Source organism: Fukomys damarensis, unplaced genomic scaffold (assembly GCF_012274545.1).
Source record: "Fukomys damarensis isolate Sample0158 unplaced genomic scaffold, DMR_v1.0_HiC HiC_scaffold_24, whole genome shotgun sequence".
Lineage (NCBI taxonomy): Eukaryota > Metazoa > Chordata > Mammalia > Rodentia > Bathyergidae > Fukomys > Fukomys damarensis.
Window position 1 is genome coordinate 65,690,990 of NW_022900936.1, and position 23,347 is coordinate 65,714,336.

Below are 23,347 nucleotides of genomic sequence, written 5' to 3' on the forward strand. Positions count from 1 at the left end.
AAAAAAAAAAAAAAAAAAAAAAAAAAAAGTGCGAAAAGGAGCGCCAGAGGTCAACCAAAATGTCGGTATGGTCTCCTAGGCGCAGCTGCTCTGAAGCACCCTAACTATAATGAGCACAAATTAAAAATAAACACATTTGTTTTTGTTCATGAACTTCTATTTTGAACCAGTTGTGGCTGAGTGCCACATGGCTCCCAAGGTTGCTGCCCATTCATGCATGTGGGAGATGCACTTGCACATTGTACTTGCTCTGAACAATGACAGGCCCAGCCTGATGCTCTCAGACCCTGCTCAGTTGGCCAGGCCCTGTGGACTCCCCTAAAGCAGCAGGGCGCTGCCTGAGGCTCTGCTGGCACAGAGGAGGGGGCGGAAGGCAGGCAATCTAGCTATGCAGAGTGGCAAAGGCCCATTTGAGGGGTAGCTCCGTTGCAAAACAATTTCCACACAACAGGAAGTGGTTCTAGCAGAGCCCCCAGAAGTGTCTGAGCTCTAGCCCTGATGGTGAACCACAGTCAGGTCAGGAGGAAATCAGATGCAAACTCTTGGCAACTCACCCAGCTGCCACACCTTCATGCTAACTGCCAGCGCTCAGCATCCCTGCGAACAAATCCTACTCAGCACCTTGCTCTCCCTAATGGATGCCCCCCTCCCAAGCGCCCTCTACTGGCCACCGTGGATACACATCAACTGCTCAGTGTATACTAACATCCTCTCAGAATTCTCTGAATATGGCATCAGATGAAAAAGCTGGGCTCAGAGAGATCGCCTTCCTAGCCCAAGGTGCTCCATGTCTGGCAGAGCCAGGGTCTGAAACTGTGTCTGTCTCTTTCTGCCATGTCGCCAAGTCCCCAGACTTCTTTACTTTCTGTGATCAAGCCAAAAAAAAACAAAACAAAATAACAAAATCCCACAAGAAAATCTTCGTCAGAAGAACTTCCTTGGTTTATTTCTTTCAAACTCAGCCCCACACCTTTCAAAGCCTACCTCAGACTACTCTCTGGCCCCAAGATAGGGAACATCTGGTTCTATTAGGAACAACCCTGCCCTCTGCCACTTTCATTGGATCCTGGCTTTTTCCACATGGTACCATTTAGCCACTTCCATAGGTCCCACTCCTGGACACTTTCCTTCAGCTATTTTGATACAAGGCAAGAAAAGGTGCATTTTCCACCAAGTCCTTGATTCAATGCTGGCAGTCAACCTAGAACTGACTACTAAGGGTTCTTAATACTTGGAGATATATGGCCTTTAAATACAGGCTTTGAGGCAGAGGGACTTCAGTTACACTCTGGTATCACTGGCTGTGTGACTTTGAGTGAATTTCCAGAGTCTCTCATCCCAGTCTGCTAATCTGGAAGCCAAATAACTCTTTCACAAGGCTGTGGAGATTAAAAGAGGAAATGCGTAATAGATGAGAAAGAGCTCGCAGTAGCTCTCATTGTTATAATAAATGGTGTCTTTTGCCTTAGATCCCTTAAGAGGAGACAAACACATGGATTTGGAGACTAAACCACCAAAGGCATATTAATTTTCATCTCTGAGGAAAAACCAGGACATATTCATTAAGACAACCCCTTTGTGACAGAAATGACTCTCACCAGCTCACCAGACTCCAGAGACCCGTACTTATCCTCCCTCACAGTTGGCATCCTCCATAGCCACTCAGTCCTTTTGCTTTTCTCAAACTATCACTCTCCCCGAATTGATGGGTCAGTCAAGTCAGCAACCTCTTCAGGAGCTTCCTGCAGTGCCATTGACCCTTTGAACTCTTGTCATTTAACTGTAGGGAACCACCAGTAGGTGCACTCCACTCAGGCCACACCTCAAAGAGCCCTCTTCCCAGTAGGACTCTCCTTAGTTGATCTATCTATTGAATATGTGTTCCTGCCTCTCTAGAGGCAGGTTAAACAGTCCCCACATCTCAGGTCTTTCTCTCCCTGTGACCTTTCAGCTGATGACATCATTTTTGTTCCGGGCAAAGAAACCACCCTGCATATGGAGTCGAGGGATGTAAGTCTAGGCCAAGGCCCACCACAAACAGGTTGTGTAACTGTGGAAAAGTCTTTCCAGGCCTCACTTCCCTTGGCAGTGGGGGCTGTGGAGGGAGAGGTCAGAGAGTCTCAGGGTGGACTGTGACTCACGCGGAGTGTGTGTGTGTGTGTGTGTGTCTCCAAATTCTCGGGAATACATACAGCCAGTAACCCCCCTAGGGGTGAAAGCTGCTTCTCTGATTCTCACAGAAAAAGTAAGACTCGATTTTGAAAACGTTCATCTGTAAATCAAGAGTAGGTGGATTATCAAGGAGTACTAAAATTTGGTGTCATTTTTGTTGTTGTCCTCTCCAAGCCTGTGCTAACTATCAGGGAAAGTGTAAGCAGGCTGGGGAGGTGGGCTGTGGTTAGAGAAACTCCAGAATCACCAGCAACTTTCTCAAGGTTCCCTTCAGCATCTATTACTCTGATTTGTTAAAGTCAGGACAGTCTGATGTGAGCTTCTTCCCTTCTACTGGCATCATCCTCTACAGTTCTTGACTTTCCACCTCCCCGCCCCACCTGGCCACCTTCCCTCGCTCCCCTCCCGCTTCTTAGGTCAGTTCTTTCTGGGCAGGCATCAATGCCTACCTCACTTCTTACATCTTTGTTTTTTTCTCACGCACTGGCCTTGGCTCTCTGCTTACATACATATAGGTTTAGGGTTATCTTGGTCTAAAAGAACCAATAACAACAACAACAAAAAATCTCCCTCCACTAATCATAGCACTTTCCTTAACAATTCTTCCCTTTTAATGTAATTCCTCATGTCTCTGAAATTCTCAGAACAGTGACTCACTTTTTTTTTTCTTTTTTGAACAGTGACTCACTTTGAAAGTGACCTCATCAGCTTAAGTCCAGAGGTCTCTGTGGCCTGCATTTCTTCATTTTACCAGTCCTTTAAAATGAATTCTAACCACCCGGGGACAAAAACACTCTCTGCCCAGAACCTCTCCCCAGAACCTGTTTCAGCTCACTGACTGAATCTGAATGCATTTGTCTTCCCAGTCTTGCTGGATTTCAGTGCTCCACAAATCTGCAGACTCTAAGAAGGCGTCCTAGGAAATTACTCATCTCATCTCCCATATCACCACTCCAGTGACAGTTTTCCCAGGGCCTCTCTCTCTGATGACGCTGAATAGCAGGGATCCCATAGCCCAACGCTGAGTTCTCTGCTATTTTTCCCTCTCTAAAGAGTTCCTGTTGTCTTAGCTGTTCCCAGAGAGGCTGGGGTGGCACCTGCATGAGATGCACAGACACAAGTCACACGGACGTGGACTCAACCCTGCACTGTCACTGCTGCATACTAGCTATGAGACCTCTGACCTGCTGGCTCCTCCCCTGTTAAAGAGGGATGATATCTGCCTTCTAGGGTTGTTGTGAGAATTCAGTGAGGAAATATATGCAAAGGCCAGACACATGATGCTATCCAATAAAAGTTAGTTCTCTTTTCCTGTAAGACAGCAATCTTGGAGCATAGGCCTGAAACCAGACTCAGACAACTGACCTTCTTAATGAAGATTAGGTTTTTGTTTCTATTGTAATGGGCATTTCTTTATTTTTCCTCTTAGAATTTTTCTTTCAAATGAACCAAAATGATAAAAGTGGTTGTCTGTGGCTGCTCAGATTAGTCCACATTTTTCTGAATTTTGCAAATTTCCTACCATGTGGTAGCATATCATCAAGAAAAGACAACGTTATTTAAAATGGAAACAAAAACTTCCATTTAAAACATCGATTGTAGTCCATCTATTTACTAATAAAAGATCTTTATAGAATAATTCATTAATTCTTTTGCCTTTGTCATACACTCGACATCCACATTTTTATAGTCCTGCTTTGAAGGATCAAATTTTAACCCAAATAAAGACCCTAGTTAGAGCAAGTTGGGCGCTTCGGGGCTCGCCTGTGACCCTGGCACTGAGGGAGGCTAAAGCAGACTCCTCACATCAAGCCTGGGCAACTTGCAAGTCTCTGTCTCAAAAATATAAGTAAATAAAAATAAAAAAGGCTGGTGGTGCAGAGCTTCAGATTAAGCATCACTGCTTCAAAACCTTTGTGCTCTGCTCTTTTCAAGTCTTTTTAAGAACTGGTGGGAAAATGTAACAGAAAAAAAAATACACACTTCTGCACATGGATCCTGACAAAGCTCCCAGAATCCTCGGTCTCTCCAGAGTGATGAATATCTTCTGCACACTAATGAGATGGCTGGTGGCTGGGGAGCTCCCCATTGGCTTCAGGATGGGGGCTTGCCACAAGGAAGGCCAGCACATACTTAGAAGGTGGGGACTTTTGGAAAAATCCATCCCCTAAACTCCAGGGAGGGAAGAGGGGCTGAAAGTTCAGCTGATCACCAATGGTCAATGACTCAGTCACACCTCTGTAGTAAAACACAGATAAAAACTCAAAAGGAGCTTCTGGGTTTTACCATGTAGAGGTGCTGGGTGTCCATGCACTGAAGAAGGCACGGAGGTCTCCCCCGACATACCTGGAATATGTATCTCTTTACCTGTATCCTTTACTATAGCCTTGGTAAAAAGTGGGTAAATAAATGTAAGTGAAGTGTTCCCAGGTTTGAGAAGCTGCTCTAGCAGATTAAAGCAACCTAAAGAGGGGGTTTTAGACACCTCCAGTTTATAGCCAGTTGGTCAAAAGTTCAGGTAATCACTTCTGACTTGCGATTGCCATCTGTTGTGGGGAGCAGTCCCATGGCAGCACTGTGGGATCTGTCGCTTTCTCCAGGTAGGTAGTGTCAGAGAGCTAAATTATAGGACACCCAGTTGGTGTCTGTGAGAGAACTGCCCGGTGTTGCGGGAGGGTGCACACATGTGGTATCAAAAGCAAGACCCTGTCTGTACCCAAAACAAAAAGTACTACACTAAGTAGAATTTTTTTTCCTTTATCTCTCTCAGTGCTTCATTTGTAACATTCCTTTATGTCTAGGCAGGGTCAGTACTAGGGGCAAAGACTATAGCCCAGGCAAATCAGAATCACTGAGGAAATGCTGTCAGTAGGCAGAGCCATCTGAAAAAGGCTTTTGGCAGCTCCGGAGGTTGACAGAGAGAAATCCTTATGTTTCTGCCTTCCATGTGGCTCCATAGATCCATAGGCACCATTTAGAGGGCGAGGCTAGTATCCTTGGAACTTGTGATGGATATAGGCACAGAGGAGAACCCAGAAGAACCCACGGTTGTGCAGTGCACTTGGTAGGTCGATGTGCTCGGAGTACAGGGCACACCAGTACCAGCCTGCCCCACAGCCGGTCTGTCCCTGCTCACCTTCCTCAGGGCAGCAGCAGCGAGTGGGGCAGCAGGGGCAGCGGATGTAGCAGCAGCAGTACTGTGGGCAGCACTGGCACCAACACATTCCAATCAGCAGCAGCAGGAGGAGGGCTCCCAGAATGATAAAGATCACCGTCAGCCAGTCTGTGAGGGAGAAGCCAAGGAGGGGCGAACAATATATAGGGAGGTATCACTGGGTCTCGTGCTCTTGATCTACAGGTTAACCTTGAGTGACAGATTGGTAATAAAACAAACAAACAAAAAAACACTTAGCTTTGATAATGTAATTCAGCGACTCACAAATGACAATAATACCGGTTCGTTTTTGTTTTTGCTTTGGGTTGTTGCTGTTCCTACAAATGTTATGGTGACACCACAGAAAGTGCCAATAGCACTTACGCAGGACGACGAGCTTCACCTCCTTATCTGGGTCTCCAGAGGTGTCCCCAGGAGCCTCAATGGTGCAGTAATACACTCCATGGTCCCACCACATCACTTCATTAATCACAAGATCTGCTCCTGTACAGGAAGGAAGGGGAAAGTGCCAGGAGTCAGCAGACAAAGCAGTTTCTGGCCAGTAGTATCTTCAGGGAATCGGCATTGTCCTTCCGTGACCTCAGAGGAACCCTGGTGGATGAGAAAAACAGTCTCAGTTTCTTCCTCCAAGACCTTCCTCTTTCTCGCAACAGGATAGTAATGGTAGAACTTACTTGTGGGGTCCCTCCGTATACTTTACTTTATAAGGCTTCTAGATAGATTACTCTAATTCATTCCCACCACAAACCTCGAAGTAGGTGAGGTAGAGATGACCGGTTGTCTCCCATTATATTTTTCACTTTCTCTACAATTGTAGAATGTTTACCATCTATGTTTAAATATTTTCCACTTCAGAGCTCATATTGCAATGCTACTGTCATCATTTCGGCGTTAAGAGGGGGGACCCCTGAAAGATGACTGGGTCATGAGGAAGCCCTACAGAAGGTTGGGATTGGCACATGATGAAAGGTGAGTCTGGGACCTTCTTGCCTTCTTACCTTCTGCTACATGAAGAGACAGAGTTAAGACCCTCGCCAAAGTTCAAACTCCTCAACCTCCAGAGCAATGAACAAATACAGTACATTTACACTTAGTATAAATTACCAGGTGTCAGGTATTCTGTTATAAAAGCACAAAACAGACTAAAATAGGAGCCCGGAATAAAATCCATGTTTCCCATTCTCTCTTACATATGGACATGGAAAAGTGATTCAGTTCTGGTCTGTAGAACATAAGAAGTGTCATGTAGTGCTTCCCAGGAGATTTCTTAAAAACAGATTGTGAACAACATTGCCCTTTCTTCTTCCTCTCCAACTCTATTACCTGGTGCTATAGTTTAGACAGGGTTTCAGTGCATTACCAAGGGTTGGAACCTTGGGCCTTCATGTGGTAATGTTGGGAGGTGGTGGAACCTTTAGTAGGTGGGCTGAGAGCAAGGCAGCTAGGTCCCTGAAGACACTGCACTGGGGAGGGATGAACATAGTTCTTGTAGGACCTCAATTAATTTCTGAAAGTGTGGGTAGTTAGTAAAAAAAAAGTAAAACTGGTCCTCTCTGTTCTATAGCTTCCTACCTTTCCATGTGATCTCTCTTGGATATACTCCTACCATAATGCCATCAACCATTCAGTGATCCCACCAAAGGGGCCCTCACTTGAGGCCAAACCAGTGGTGCTAAGCTTGGACTTTTAGCACTCAGAATTATGAGCTAAAAAAGCCTATTTTCTTTACAAAATTATCCATCTCTGGCATCTTTTAATAGCAACATAAAATAGACTACTGTGGCTTGGAAAGCAAACCTGATAGCTGCCATCTTGGATTTGGAGGAAGAAGATGACATTCTTGGTTAGGTAGACAGAACTTGATTTCCTGAGGACTTAATGAAAAACAGAAACGCCGTATTAGGTCTAGACTGTAAATGCCTCTGGTTCTACATGTGAGAAACAAACAAAACTTTTTTATTGCTTAAGTCACTAATATTTTGGGGGTTTGCTTACCAACAGTTAAACTTAATCCTAAATGATAGAAGGCATGATTATTTGGCTACATTTCAGATGAGGAAAATAAAGACATAAAGAGGCTAAGGAATTGGCCAAATAACATACAGATAATAGTACTCAGTAAAGATGGGTCCAAACCCATATCTTTCTGCCTCAGAGGTTGTGGTTCTTAAACATTAATCTCTATTATATTCTCCAAACTGGGTAGGAAACTCTGCAGCCTGTACCCTTTACCAGCTGAAGATAAGCAAATACCACTGGACCTTGAAGGAAGGGTTATAAGATAAAGTTAAATCAGTATGGATGGATACCAATATTTCTAAGAGTAAAGGATGCCTAAGAAAAGAATTTAATTAATAAATGGTATTAGAGAAACTGGATTTCAACTTGTCAAAGATTAAAACTAGGCCTGTATCTTTCACCATGCACTAAACTAAAAAACAAGTGGATTAAAGATATAAATATTAAAACAGAAGCACTAAACTTGCTGGAAGATAAGTTAGTTAGAACTCTTGAAGACATTGGTATAGGAAAAGACTTTATGAACAAATCCTCAGTAGCATGGGTAGCACAAAGAATCAACAATTTGGTTTTCTTTTTTTTTTTCTTTTCATTGAGTTTATTTGTACCATCTAGGTCTACAATACAGTTACATTCATTACTGGGATCCTGTGCCTTCACATGACAGGTCTTGGTTCTCATTTTTTCCCCTTGTCCCTGCCCTCCCTCCACTTCCTCCCCTCCTCATTAACAAACTCTATTTCCATTTTTTCATTTTCTCATTATTTTTTCCTTTTCCCTTATTTCCTTGCCCCTACCCTTCCCCCTTTCCCTCCACCTTTAGCCCTTTTCTTCCTATTTCACACTCTTAAAAGAATCAGCAATTTGGATCTCATCTTTTTAAAAAGTTTCTGCACTGCCACAGAAATCACAAGCACAGCTAAAAGACAACCCACAATGTAGGAGAAAGTATTTGCAAATCATACTCTGATGAAAGATTAATATCCAGTATATGCAAAGAACTACAACCAGAAGCGGGGGGAAAAAAAAGAAAAGAATTTAAGGAATTTAAGTGCTATGAGCCCTGAATAGTCTGATACTTCATTAAGATAAATAAATGATTAAGATATGTTCCAGTTTAGCAAACTGGACAAATGTTTACTAAAGACCTTCTGTAGGTTCAGCATTATGTCAGGAACTGTGGGAGCATTAAAGAGGAACAAGACTTTTTCTATTCTAGAAGGGTTTAAAAACCAGTCTAAGGCAACAGGGCCCCTCCACAACCAGAAGGGATGGCTGTACCTTGCTTTTAATCTCAGTAAGTACAGGAGGATATCTTCAAATTCTTAAAGACCTTAGCAAGACAGAATTGTTCTTGGTCATATCTGTTAATAGTCATATCTATAACTCTTTTATTATCTGTTTATTAAGAAATAGCTATTGAGGAAATGAAACAAAAACACAAGGTCATGCAATGTGGGAGCAAATTCTGACTTCTGTTTCCTTCTCTTTTACGTCAGCTCTTGTGATGTTTCTCCTATCCACAATTTTCCAAACCAACTACCTTTCCCACAAACTTACCCTAGACTAGAAAGAATGGTGAAAGTGCTTTGGGCAAAAGTCCTCCCAAAGCTTGATAAGCATTATAAATCTGCCCCAGTTGTTACTGAAAACGCCTTATTGTCAGCACAATAAGGACATTCAAATATGTTAATATTTTAGATGATCCAACAACTCTTTGACAGTGCTATCTCAAATCATAAAAACACAGGCCTGAGAGTATCAGAAAGCAAGGGCTCCAGGAAGTCACAACAAACTAGGAGGTAAAAATAAAACCCAAGGAGAAATAGTGCTTTCCTTGTAGGGGTAAGAAAGAGGCAGATTTTTGACCCAAAGGTAGTAGAGGAAGCATAGGTAGTAGAAAGTGCTCTTTCAAATTAGATAAAAACAGAAGGGCACAGACCATTATCTATGGGTCTGCTAATCCTTCAAAAACTATAAATGAGACTTGCTAATTAAAGAGGGCTTCAACTTTGGGGTCAGATCTTAATTCTGGCTCTGGAGATAGTACAGCCACCTTGAATCTTTTGCACTTGGAGACGAGACAGATATTCCCTAAGGACAAGGGATCCAGGGCTAGCCTAGGAAAACCAGAGGTTGGATGTAAAAAGATCTAAGTATTACAAAGTTGGAAGCAATGAGTAAACTGGCTGTTTAAGTTATCTGCCTTTAAATGGTCACAGAATAGAATAGTCACTGATTTCCTCACATGTGGCTGTAGAAACCATGAGTGGCCAGCTGGGTGCCCTCTGCCATTTTTTCTTTCTTTCTTTTTGGTACCGGGGATTGAACTTGGGTCCTTGCACTTGCAAGGCAGGCCACAGAACCGCTGAGCTAAATCCCTGGCCCTGCCATTTTTTCTTTTAACTAGGAAATTTTTAAAACCAGCACATCAGTCTCACTGAAATGAAGTTTCAATATTGTGCCAGTGACTTACTGCAGCAGTGCTGGATCACAGGTTAGCAACCAGAGGCATGAGCCCACACTCCCCAAAGTGTACTGACGACTAATGATCATTGCATACTCACTGCTTGCTGAGTGATTTTTACATGGTATCAGTCCCCAATTCTCTGTGAGATGGGTACTAGCACAAGTCCTATCTTAAAGAATTTGAGGCTGAAATAGTGGAAGGGTTCACCCAAGGCACAGATCTCTGTGTACAGACCGAGAACCTATACCTGAGTCTGGCTGCAGGGCCAACGCTCCAACTGCTACTTCCTACACCAGGCACAAAGAGCCTTAGACCCAATCCTTAGACACTGCCTTCACTGCACTTCAGTGTGGGGAACCAGATTCTTATCTCTCAGCTGAGAAATCAGAAACCAGAGGAAATAACTGATCTGGTGCTGATCACTGAGCAGAAGTGCTGGGATTCTCCCACATGGCTTTTTATGCCAAGCCCTTCACTCTTTCTTCTACCAATGGAGGATAGTAGTCTAAGTGGTCACCTTCTCACAAGCCTGTATTTCCTTTGTATAAGCAACAGAAGTGGCCTGATTGGAACCCAGGGACCTGGAGTTTGACTGGACCCTGACAGCAATATGTGGAAAGGATCAAAGGAACCATTTCACACTTCACTCTGAATCTCAAGAAAGTCGAAGAACCCACTCACACACCCAGACCTTTAGTCTGCTCCACAGAACATCCTCTGATCCACAGAACAAGTTCCAGGGAAGTAATTTCAGACAACACAGCACATTCTAAGAATGTGGCACTTTTCTCAAACAATGACAGTGTAACCCAGGAGATCAGAAGAGAATGGTAAATCCCGTGCTGACTCAGCCAGCCAGGCCTGTGTCTGCACCTCCCCCACCCTACATCCCCTACCACTTCCCCCGCACTCACGGTTCTGGATGGTGATCTTGCGCTGTCGGTAATCCACCCCCAGCACTGGCTCACTCTGCCCCCGTCGCTGGGCCACAATTCGAACTTCCCTCTGGTTATCATTGCAGTCATTGGAGGGGTCTTGGCCCAGAGATAGAGCCGCCTGGTATGCTGAAAAAAGAACACATGCAAGTCTACAGAATAAACTCCCAGCTGATGCCCATCAATCACAAGGTGATGACAGAAAGCCCACATTCAGCAACAAGACTCCAGGCCCCTTAAGAAGCCATCATCTCCAAGTCCTGGTTGTATGCCCCTATCTCAAGTCCCGAATTCCCCAGCCTCATTGATAGCCTCTGTTCCCACAGCACTCATTCACCCTCCTTACAACAGAACATCTGAGAGCTGTCTGATGGCTGCCAATGCCTACTACTCTAATCGCTCCTCCCTTCCCACTTAGCCCAGGCACTTCAAGAGCAACCACCAAGAAATAATGTCTCTGGTGGGTATTTTGGGGACAGTTTCAGGAACAGTGAGTAGCTCTAACTAGATATTTTGGTTCTGCTTAAATCCTATTGAAGACAATAGCCCCAGGGCTGCAGATGGTAAGGATGATGCTTCCAGCTCATTCTGCCTCAGCTCTCCTCCAGGGCAGTGATGGTGAATCTTCTAGCAATTGAGGGCCCAAACTGCTATCCCAAACCCACTTATTTATCACAAAGTGCCAACACTGAAATACTGAGGTTTTAGCTTAGAAAACACAACTGTGACCCAATGCTCTCAGCTGCTGGGTGACTTGGCTCTTGTGCCAACAGACAGGGCTCCATGTGTCCACTGCAGCACACGTGTCATAGGCTTGCTACTATGGCTCTAAAGTGTCTACCTCTAGCCTCAAAATTTCTAAAAGGTTGTCTCCAGCTGACTGGGGGTTTCTGAGTTCCTTTGTTTCAAGAGAGAAGACAGAAACGGCCAGTTTGGGAAAAGCTCTGGACCCAGGCAGTTGTTACTGAGAGGCAGGGCTTGGCTGGACAGCACTGAAATGCCCAATTGCGAAAGGGCTGCCTGGGACAGAAAACTCTCCAACACTCAGAGTGCTCAACCGAGGAGTGACCATCACCAGGAAGGCTGGCCCAGGAAGGGAATACAGCAGTGGCAGGGCTTCAGCAGTGACCATTCAGGTTTTGCATTCTGTGGAGGGTAAGATGCTTGCCTGTCTATATTCAAAAGCAGCGGGATGATGGGGAGGGGGGCAGGTCTCATCATCGGACTGGCATGAACCAGGAATGGACAAGGTGCAGGACTTGCTCTGCATTTTATAGAATATCTGAGCTGCCTTAAATATTTTTTTAGAACAAGGTAGGCCAAAAGTTTGAAAATAAACTAGTATCTGAACTTGGGCAAGTTATTTTTCAGCCTGGGTTCTGGATAAATATTGTTTATCTACAGACGGAAGGGAATACATCTCAGTGGCTTCTCACTATGAAGATCTGCAATCCTAAATAATTCCTGGCCCCAGTGATGGAACATCACAGAGATGCCTGGGCCCTGTGCAGAATAAGAAATGGGAGGGAACTCACAGGCAGAGAAGTAATCAAAGATGGGGTCCTTGCAGAAGGACTTGAAACGCCAGGTCACCACCACGTCCTGGAGCTGGGCAGAGGTGGTGTAGTCACATTTGAGGGTAACGGAGGCAAACAGGGTGACATAGCGTTCTGTGTCCTGGACTGTCACCAGCAAGGACAGGCATCCTGAAAGTAAGAGCAGAAGATAATGCTGAAGGCAACCTACTCCTCAGGGATTAATACAAGCAATGCAAATGAACAAAACATCCTGCCTTCCCTCCTGCCTGACTGGTTGAGAGGTCACAGACTGGGTCTGACTTCTCCCTGAGAATGGGATGGAGATGGCCCTCAGTACCCTGGCAAGGCACAGGCAAAAGGGAGAAAGGAAAACACCCAGAGCTTACAGTCCATTAGCAGTATTAACATATCCAACAAGAACTGTTTAAAAATAAGCTCTGTCTGTCCTGGAGTGATCTTGTCAATATGCTTTTTTTTCCATATCACTTCTCTTGTTAGTTTCCCATTTCCCTAAAGTTCAGACTCCATCACCAGGCCTAGATGACTCCTTGGGTCTGCCTCCTACCTTCTTCTCATGCCTCATCTCTCTTCACACCCCACCTGTCATTCAAGGCTGCAGTTGCTCAGGACTTTGCTCACCATGTTGGAATGATTCTCTTCTCCAGGCCTTCACTTGAGTGACTCACCCAACCTGGGGTCCTCTTCCATCTCCCCTGCCACCACTCTACTCCTCTCCAGTTAGCGGCCCTTCCATGGCTCTTCAGTTATACCCTCACCTTCTCAAACAGCTTGCTGACTGCAAGGCTTGAAGAAGGCCTCTCTGTTTTCCCAGAATTCCTCACCCTACCCTTAGGCAGCTTTTCTCTGTTTCTTAGTGACTGCCTGTTCATGGCAGTCAGAGGCGCTCAGACAGCACATGCATTTGTCTCTAATTCACTGTTCAAACACATACCTTGCGCCACGCCTGTCATATCCATGGCACTCCACAACATCTGTTAAGTAGATGCAGGCATGAATGACCAAAAACACAAGCACCAGTGACATCCAGTTGTACAACATAGGCATAGAGCAAATGCAACAAGAATGATTAAGTGGTGACAAGATGTAATAAGAAAGACGTGAGGGAATTAAGCATTTTTCTTTTTTAAAAATTCCATCTGAAGTTCATCCGGTTCCATAGGCATTCCTAAAGCTCTAGGTGTACCTGAAGAGGAGTCAGCTGGCACAGAAGAATCAGGTGGGGCTGTGGCTCAGTCAGGGGGCCATCAGCAACTAGCATTTTGAAAGTTTCCCATGTTAGTGTGGTTTCTAGGCCAGCCTAGAAGGGGGTCCTCCGAGGGACCCAATTCTCAAATTGGAAGGTACAGCCCCAGGACTTGTGACAGCCCAGATTTCTGGGCCCTACGCCAGAAGTTTCCAATTCAGCAGAACGTGAATGAGGCCCTAGGACTTACATTTCTGACAATTTTCCAGGAGATGCCAATGCTACTGCTCAGAGGACCACACTTTGAAAAATATGGGTACAAATAAGAGGGAGTACTATTCAGCCACAGAAAAGGATAAATGGATGCATCTTGGGACTGTAAAGTTAAGTGAAATAAACCAGACACAGAAAGTTAAATATCACATGGTTTTCCTTATATGAGAAATTCAAAATATAAATAATTTAAAGAGCAAAATAGAAGAGAGATGGTAGGAAAGAGGGAAGTAGACTTTGTAGAGATGGGAAGAGGATCTGGGATGAAGTAAAAAGGAAGAATGGGGGGAACAGAAAGCAAAACTGATTACGATGTAATATGTATATTACGAACTCTCTGTGACGATAACTACTATGTGTCACAAACAAAAACCAGCTCAAATGAAAATGAAAATAACTTTCTATTTTCCTCCAAAAAAAGAAAAAGAAAGAAAGAAAGAATCTTGTAGACTTTGGACTCAGATACTACTGGTTCAAGTCAAACCCAGTCTTTACTGAGACACTGGACAAGATATTTACTGTCCCCAAGCTTCCACTTCCTCAGCTATGAGGAGAGATAAAGATACTAGTGCTATAGAACAAACATCCCTAATCTGAAAACCCCAAATCCGAAATGTTCTAAGCTATAAAAGCTTTTTGAGTGCTGACATGACACTCAAACAATTTCTAATTTTAAATCATTTCAGACATCATATTATCATGTTAGGAATGTCCAACTCTTTTCTTTTATTATGAGAGCCAAGGAAAAAAAGGTTCAAGGTGAGATTCTGCCCAGAAGAATTCTCAGGGTTAACCTCCTTCTTCTTGACTGAGTCACCTCCTAACAGAACAACAGGCATGCCTACCTTGGGGGCGAGAGTCCTGTGATTCTAGATTCTAGATACTGCCTCACCTGCTGACCACAGTCCCTTGAGCTCAGGATGGGCACCTTCATCTGTTTTCTCATGTCCATAGAGAGAAAGCTCAGTGGTGCTTGGGACAGGTTCCAGCCAGCAGAAATGGCCTCACTGGTCTGCAGCACTGTGACAGAAGAGTTAGGGAAAAGCTGTAGCAGGGCAGGGGAGCCAGATGAGTGGGACAGACTGCTCCAAAGGGGGACACTTAAGATAGAACCTAAAGCTTGGGTAGGATTAAGATGATGCTTGAGAAGTGGGGAGTAAGTTGGAAGACCCAGGGAGGTGGATACAGGAGTGAGCAACGTCACTTATCAGGAAAGGCCAGCTAAAGGAGCCTAGAGGAAACCAATCTAGCTGGTGTCTCTGGCTGTAAAGGAGACAGAAGGTGAATAAGGAGGGACTATTGGTGGTGAGTGGGAGGTAGGTTACAATCCAATGTTTACTTCTAGTTCATGGACAATTACTGAAGGCTTTTTCTGAAGAGCAATAAGGTGAAAGTTTTCTTTTTAGGAAGCTGGATGACTTCCTTATTCAGCTGTGAATGGAAAAGCCATCACTTTCAGAATAAACCTTCAGGAGTTTGCGGGGAAAATAGCTATTGTCTGTCTCAGCTGCAGGAATCTCAGAGCTCAGGCCATTCAGAACAGAAAGGCCATGACCAGCAGCAGAAGCCTTACATGGGTTATTTTTGCAATCTGGCTATTTTATTCTTGTTCCTCTTCTCTCACCACTGCTTTGTGAGGTTGTTGCATTGTTTATTTATTTATTTATTTTTGCCGTAATTGATCTGAAGTAGACCTTGGAGCTTCTACCCATCACAGGTTTAACTGACTAGTAAAAACAGCTACAGATAAAATTTTGATAGTGAATAAAGTACCATTGTCCACATTGGCTTATCTTGTTCAGCAACACATAGGGATTGGAACAGACAAAAAAAAAAAATCCACTGAACTGGGTCTAAATAAAGCCTTATGTTCACATGCCGCCATCTTCAAATATTTTCTTTTATACATTAAATGTGAGCGTGAGAGTAGTCAAGCCACACCCACTTCATATACAACAAATCTCAGACTTGAAACAATTTAGAGACTTAATTGTCTGTGGTCGTTCTTGGTTTCTCTGCAGGTCAGAGTCAATATTTTGTCTCTGAGAAGTGTTCGTGCCACTCTGCAGAGCAATTCCTGAAGGAAAGGAAGCTGACTGGTATCCATAAGTCTACCAATAGTTGGAACTGGGGCCAGGCTATACAAGCAATAATTAAAACATTGGCAGCAGTCACTCTGATAGTGGTGATTAATAACCTACATTTCTTTATTTGGTTGAAGGGTAATTTAATGAGTAGTAGTTTATTCAAAGACTACAGAGAAGGAACATTTGGAAAAGGAGTAGGGTTGCTAAGGATCAGGAAAGGGCATCTTGTTGAAGCAAAAGTTGCTCTAGAGTACTGTACCTTTGAAGATTGCTGATTCTGACTCTTCTGAGGGAGGAGAATGGGGACAAGGGTGATCACCTTGATTAAAAACACACATTTAGCTCCCCTTACATGAATGACTTCATTATGGGCAAACCTTGTGTGGTGACCAACTCACCTTTACTAGGATCAGTGCTGGCTTTGCAGCCAGAGTACTCCTTGATCCTCTCTATGATTCCATCCTCTGCATGAATTTTAAAGCTTAAAATAGGCCAGTTCCCCACATATTCTGAACACACTGCGCTCACTAAGGGGTTCACCAACCCCACTGTATCCTGAACAAATATTTTACCTTCACTCTACACACACACACACACACACACACACACACACACACACAGAGTGAGGAAGAGTACCATGTACTAACAAATCAACTATAGTTTATGCTGCTCTCAGTATCTACTACACACAGGTGATATATGTTCTTTATCTATCATTCTTTCAACCCATCGAGAGACTACCAGCTCTGCACAACTATGTGGACAGAAGTCCAGTAGGTTTAATCCAAGGCCCCAAGTGCTCAACAACCTAACTACCTAACCTAAATAGTATCAGTATCAGGATTTGAACTCAGGTGTCACTGACACCAAAACATAATTTTCCCCAGGCTGGCAAGCTTCACCTTCTATGGTGCAAGCCAGGCATTAGACTCAAAAAGCAGTAGGATTCTCCAGATTGTAGGAGAGAGAAAGGAAGCCACAAGAAGCCCATCTCAAAGGAAAAAATCTCCCATTTCTCTTAGCCTCTAATCAATCTGTGCAACCAACCACAATAGACATCCATAGCACTCAGTGGGTGGGGTTTTGAAGAAGAAACTGAAAACCAGAAGAATTTGGGCTGAAAATATGAGTGGATTCAAAAAGTGAAATGCTTGACATCTTGTTTCACCTTTGTCTTTTCAAACTTAGCACCAAAAGTTTCTACATTTTTGAGTTTTCTTCATCCTCCAGCATTTCCTTCTCATTTCATTGCCATACAAATCTGTCTCTACCATTTTTTCTATTGAAAACTTTAAGTCTGGAGCCTGAATTTATTTCTTTACTTCCCATCCTAAGTTACGTTATTTCCAAATTAATGTTATAGCTAAGTTATTTCCAAACTATGGTTTCTGGTTGTGTGCAAAATTGGGATGACAGCAATATCTGCCTCATAGGGTTATGGTGAGGATAAATGTGCCCCGCTTAGCAAAGACCCTGGCACACAGGCAGATATTTCATTAACATCAGCCCTCATTTGTACCATTTGCAGTTACCTTGTCTAATTTAGGAGACTGAGATCCATTAAGGCCAACATACAAAAGAACCACTTAAAAAGAATTAAAATTATACAAACGTAAACTGTCATTATAGCTAACTCTTTGCAAAATGAGTTAATGGATTAATAGCTTTGTAGCTTTGTACTCCAGCAAGTCCATTCATGGTCTGCCTCTGTGAAAGAGGAAGAGGGGAAGACCTGTCACTTCAGGGGAGAAAGGAAACTTCAGATGAGATATTAGAGGTCATGGGAAGGAGGGGAGGAAAGGGGATTCTCTGTTTCCCACCATGAGGTGCTTTCCAAGGCTATACTGCCATGCTAAGTGGGGACTACCATCCTATACTAAAGCAGAAGGAAGATGCGTTAACGAAAGCAGAGGATTTTGTCAATTAAATGGCATATATTTCCAAATATGCACACAACTTCATGATTTTTTTAGTTGATCTTCTTTGCACAATGTAGGATTGGACAAGATATCAGTTTCAGAAGATATCATCTATACAGTATAGAGATATAGGTACTAAACAAATTTTTTAAAAAGTAAGAACTATTTGGGGAAGGCAAGATGGTGTCCCTCCATTCCATACAAGGGTTCTTCATGAAAGAGGGTATGCTATTATAGTTTGGACCTGGGATCACCTAAAAGACTATGTGTTAGGGCCAGGGATTTAGCTCAGTGGTTCCACCACCTGCCTTGCAAGCACAAGAACCTAACGTCGAGCTCCAGTACAAAAAAAAAAAAGGTCCATGTGTTAAAGATTCAGTACTCAGTGAGGGGTGCTACGGGGAGGTGACTTCAGGTCACTGGGAGGCACGCCATGGGGGCACTGTGGAATGTTGGTTCCTTCCTCTCCCTCTTTACTTCCCAGATACCCTGAGGTGAGCTGCCTTGCTCTAACACGCTCTCCTGCCACCACAATCTCCAATGCAATGGCCCAACCAACGATGGACTGAATTCTCCAAAACTATGAGCCAACATAAACCCTTCCTCTTTCTCAGCTAATAATCTCAGGTATTTTGTTAGAGTCATATAGAGCTAATATAGGGATGCAGAACACAGTTTTTTCCTGGGGAGGCTGATGGCTTGGTGCTGACCCTGAAGGGAATTGATTCTTGAAAGTTTTTCAACTACATAAGCACCTTGACTCCATTCAGCAGGTTAACAAAAAGTACACAGCTTCAATCTTATCAGAGTTTGTGTCTGTGCAAGCTATCTCCCCAAGTATATTTGCCATCAGTATCTGCTACATTTCCTTAGATAACAGTGCAAATATAAGAATAAAGGGGAAATGAACCCACAATGAGTAATGGATGAGAAGGAAGGGATAGAGGTGTTGGGAGAGGAGAGTTGAGGATGAGGAATGTGGAATGAGTGGGAGAGGAATTGTGCCAGATATTGTGTGTTTAATAAAGGTCTGGTATGTGCTGCTCAACAGTGCTAGGCTGAGGAGGAGACGAACTAAGCATGTGGTTACCCTGAAAAGGACAGTGATATATACTGAGCACTTACTGTTTTCTTACACATGATATTGAGTCTGATTACATGTTATCTCATTTAATTTTTGTTAAATAAAATAGGAGGGTTTTTTCCCCTCAATTTCAACAGTGTAAAAAAACAAACCAACCAACCTCAGAGATTAATTTCCTTAAGGCCGCATAGCCAGTAACTACGATAGATTGTTTAGATCTCTAAACTCTGAAAGCCAACACTTTCTATTCTGACACCCTGACTTTCAGGGAAGTTTCTGTTTTAGATTTAACCCTTTAAGGAATATTCACAAATTTAAGAGATGCTCACAAATTTATTTTAATCATTTTGTATAGAAACATTTTCTCCCCTTAACAAAAGCTAATCTATAATAAATAAGAAAAATACTTCAAAATAAAGAAAGGTAAAAGTAAAAAGTTCCTCCCTCATCATGCATTTTACTCTCTAGAGTCTAGAGGAACTATTATTGATAATTTGGTGTACAACTCTCCATACCCTTGCCTATGCTATCTTATAAATTAATCATATTATGTACATACATTTAGCAACTTTTTTCCTTCACATGAATGACATATGTATCATTATATTCTATACCAGCACATACAGATCTAATATTTTATTGCTTGCAAGAAAATTCAGTCCATGGATAAACACATTTTCCTAACTATCAACATTTAGGTTGATTCTGATTCTTCACTATTACAAACAGTGCTGACATGAATTGCTGAAATGAATATTTTTATATAAGTACCTTTTCACATGCATCCTTTAATTCCAGCAAAGAGAATAAGCCTTTTATATTTCAATAGGTAATTCAGAAAAGAAGTGTACATTTTCCAAAACAGTGACAGCCCCATGCTTCACTATAAATCTTTCCAAGAGGGGAAAATTTCAATCTAAAAAATTTTTTATAAACTACTAGGTGAAAAAAATAGCCACTCAGGTGGTTTGAACTTGACATTCCTTTGATTACCACAGGAAGAGGACAAGACTTAGTTGAAGGGCAGATACTTGGGGTTTCCCAAAGTCATTCACCCAAGCTAGTGATTCATGTCATCACACACTAATTTCAGAGTACATGCAAATTTGTACCCCACCAGAATGCACACATTTTCATTCATTTCTGAGTATCTCCTCTGAGCCAGGAACTGGTCCAAATGATAGGGGTACAGTAGAAAGCACAAAGAGCAGGTCCCTGTGCCGTTGGAACATACACTCGAGGCAGAAGAGTCAAAATAAACAAGTCAACACATAGATGAATTCTGTCATGGCTAATAAATCTTACAAGGATCCTCAAAAACTACTAGAGCTTTGTATATGAAACCCTATGATTGTAACAAGGACCCTGACAGATATATGTACTCAAATGGCCCTGATGGCTCCTTTTGGTTGTTTCAAACTCTAATTCAAGCCAAAAGTCTAAGTCATCATCCTTCCATACAAATCTGGGCTTCTCCCATGCTTCCCATCTTAGTGAATGGGCAAGATCAAACATTAGGGACTAGCTGGGGATTTAGCTCAGCGGTTCGGTGGCCTGCCTTGCAAGTGCAAGGACCTGAGTTCGATTCCTGATACAAAAAAAAAAAACATTAGGGACCACCCCTGCTATCACTTCCTCCCTCAGTCTTCCTATATAATCTACCGTTGAATTGGGTTTACTTATCTCCTAAATATTTTCGGGTGTTCTCTCTGCCCATCTTCACAACCATTCTAGTGTGATCTACCATTACTGCCAGCCTGCACACCGCCTTAGCCAAACTGATCAGTTCTCTCCCCCATGAATTCTTCACTGTTGTTCATATTTCAATTCTTCCTCCATGAAAACTTCCAACAGCTAAAAAGAAATCTTCCCTCTTTTTAAGTTGATTACCTCAGGTGTCTTGTTACAAAAATGGAAAGCTTAGCACTGTCATCTTACTGTTCAGTTTGTTAGCTCAGGCGAAGGAAGAGTTACATTCTTTAAGGTTAGGTTTAAACTATCTTGGAACTGAGTCACAAGCACCATTGTCACCACGGCTAATATTTATGAAGCTCTCCCTCACTGTGCAGGCTCTCTCTGAAGTGTGTTAGAACCTTCATTTTAATTAAGCCTCACTTATGACATATAAACCTCTATCATCCCTATTTACTGCAGGCTTGGAATAGTTCAGTATATTGCCCAGAGTTACACAAACATCTACCACAAAGCCATATTAAATGGTTAAATGAAGTTTTATTCACATTTCTGCACATAACCAGGGAATGTATCTGCTAAAATAGCAATTCCCCGCTCTTAAGTATTGGAGTCAAACAGTTGAAATTTCAATTTCTCATCTGTGAAATGGAAGTGACAATCACTTAAGATATTTTTGCTTTTGGCATTCTCTGGTCCTAAAACATTTCCATGAAAGGACTGTCAGGAAAAGACCAGAGTCTTTTCTAAGCGCTATTTTAGTGTCTTTAGCCAACACTGTGTGGCTGGCTAGTGCATAGACACTGGAAGTCATGCTTTCTGAAGCCCCTGTCCAGCTGCCTACTGTGGAATGTAATGTTTGGGTCTTTGTTTGTAATCATTATATTTGAAAAAGGTTCAGCGTTCAGCATTCTTCATAAAAGTTGGACAGCTTTTTAAAACATGATAGCAGTGGTTTAAGGATTGAAGTTTATAATCTAATGGGATTTCTATCTGCCAGGCCTATTTTCTTATTATATTGACCCAGATAATTGCTGTCTCTGAAATCTTAATTCTACAGATGGGGTCCTCCAGGACAGAAGTGGAAGCAGACCTGTTTCTCTGAAAACACAGCTCAGTTTCAGAGGCATGCGAAGGCTGTGGCATTTGAGATGGACATGCATGGCAAAGGGGGAAAGACCAGGCAAAGATGTGGCAGTTTTCTGAATTTGCATTCACAGTCTAAATTGGCAGTGGATCCTCTGATGGGATTTCAGGTACAGAAATTTAGAGATTTAGTCCATTTCCTAGTGCATTGTGGGTGTCCAACATCTAGTCTTATCGCCTTCAGACAATTAATAGGTCCTCTATCCTGCAAAAATAAATACATAAAATCTTACAAGGCACAGGGCTTTGGGGCTACAAACTTTCCATGTTTCTTGCCCTTTTACAACTCTCCCTTCATTTATTCTTAACATTCATCTTGAGTTATTGTGGAATCCTATCTGAGTAAGAGTTGGTTTCACCTGAGCAATTCTCAGGTCCTCTCAAGTTTATAAAAATGGAAATTCAGTGGTTCCACCACCTGCCTTGCAAGTGCAAGGTCCTGAGTTTAATCCTGGGTACCAAAAAAGAAAAGAAATTCTGCCCACACTTTCACACTACATCTTTTCCCTTAAAAAAATACAAGACTCAGTTTGATCTGCAAGCAAACTGTGAGCTTCCACTGACAACTTAAAGGTGTACGGTCGGTTATACATAAAAGGGTGAAGAAGGTAAAATGAAATAAAACAGGGTGGAACTTCCAAGGGAATTTATAAGTCTGGTTTGCAAAGTCACTCCTACACCCTAATTTGAAAAGGGTTGAAAGAGCCTGTACAGTCTGTCACTTTGCTGCCCTTTTCTGCCTGGTTTCACTCATGCAGATACACACTTCTGTTTCTAAGAGATACAACAAGACACACACAAGAAGACCATGCTGGAAAGTCGACGGGGGATTGGTGTACAGGCTAAAAGGAGGAAGCTGATGAGACTGTAGGTGGTCGGGCACCTCAGGGAAGAGAATGAGCAAGAGGTTAAGTGAAGAAAGTGAGTGGATACAAAGAAAGTAGAAAAGTGGCGTCAAACACGGTGAGCTGTTGGTGTCTGGCAACACAGACTCGGAATTGTGCCACCGTTCCCTCCAATGCTCATGACACAGAACCTCCCAGGAATGAAATAAATCCACTCTGGGCCAATATGGTTGTCACTATTTCTAGAACCTAAAAGCATGTAGCTGATGAAGGAGAAAAAGTAGGAATTTCACGAATAGTGCTTTTGCCCCGGTCGATTCAGCTTCAGAGATTAAGAAATGCCTATTAACTATTTGAGAGGAGTCCAGGGGTGTGGATTTCCTTCTTTTCAGTACCCCTTCCGAAAGGGCCTGGGCTTATAAAGGAGGAAAACAACAGGTTCCCTCAGGCAGAAACTCGATCCAGTACCCGCACCGGCTGGTGCCCGTGCCAAGAGCCGCCGAAGCTCAGCCCAGGCCGCCACCACTGCCCGGCCGGTGGCCAGCTCTGCCAGGCCAGGAAACAATGGCTTCCTTCTCCCTGGGCTCCGGTGAGTCCCACTTTCTACGGCTCACCTGTTGGGAGCCAGGTGAGGAGGAGCAGCCAAGCTGTGGGCAGCTTGGGGCCCATGCCGGCCTCTTTCAGCTCAGCAGCTTCGGGGCGCGGTGTCTTCTGCCTTCAGCATCGCCCCAGGACGCACATCAACAGCAGCCCGCCGGTTTTCCAGTCCCCGGGCGCAGCGCGGCAGG

General features: G+C 43.2%; 1 protein-coding gene across 5 annotated transcripts in view; it reads right to left on the reverse strand.

Moving 5' to 3' along the window:
• Positions 1-23,341, reverse strand: part of Ildr1 (immunoglobulin like domain containing receptor 1) — a 32,893-nt gene extending 9,552 nt beyond the window's left edge. For 4 of the 5 annotated variants that reach the window (XM_010629986.2, XM_010629984.2, XM_010629985.1 and 1 more), the window contains exons 1-5: positions 23,174-23,341; positions 12,307-12,477; positions 10,751-10,900; positions 5,711-5,830; positions 5,309-5,455 (exon numbers count right to left, since the gene is read on the reverse strand). In XM_010629986.2, the coding sequence (XP_010628288.1) occupies positions 5,309-5,455; positions 5,711-5,830; positions 10,751-10,900; positions 12,307-12,477; positions 23,174-23,228 (643 nt within the window). In that variant the 5' untranslated portion in view covers positions 23,229-23,341. Of the gene's footprint in view, positions 1-5,308; positions 5,456-5,710; positions 5,831-7,144; positions 7,222-10,527; positions 10,571-10,750; positions 10,901-12,306; positions 12,478-23,173 lie in introns of those variants that run through there. The other variant, XM_010629987.1, reaches the window with a different exon arrangement.
• Between the last annotated feature and the right edge of the window lie 6 nt (positions 23,342-23,347).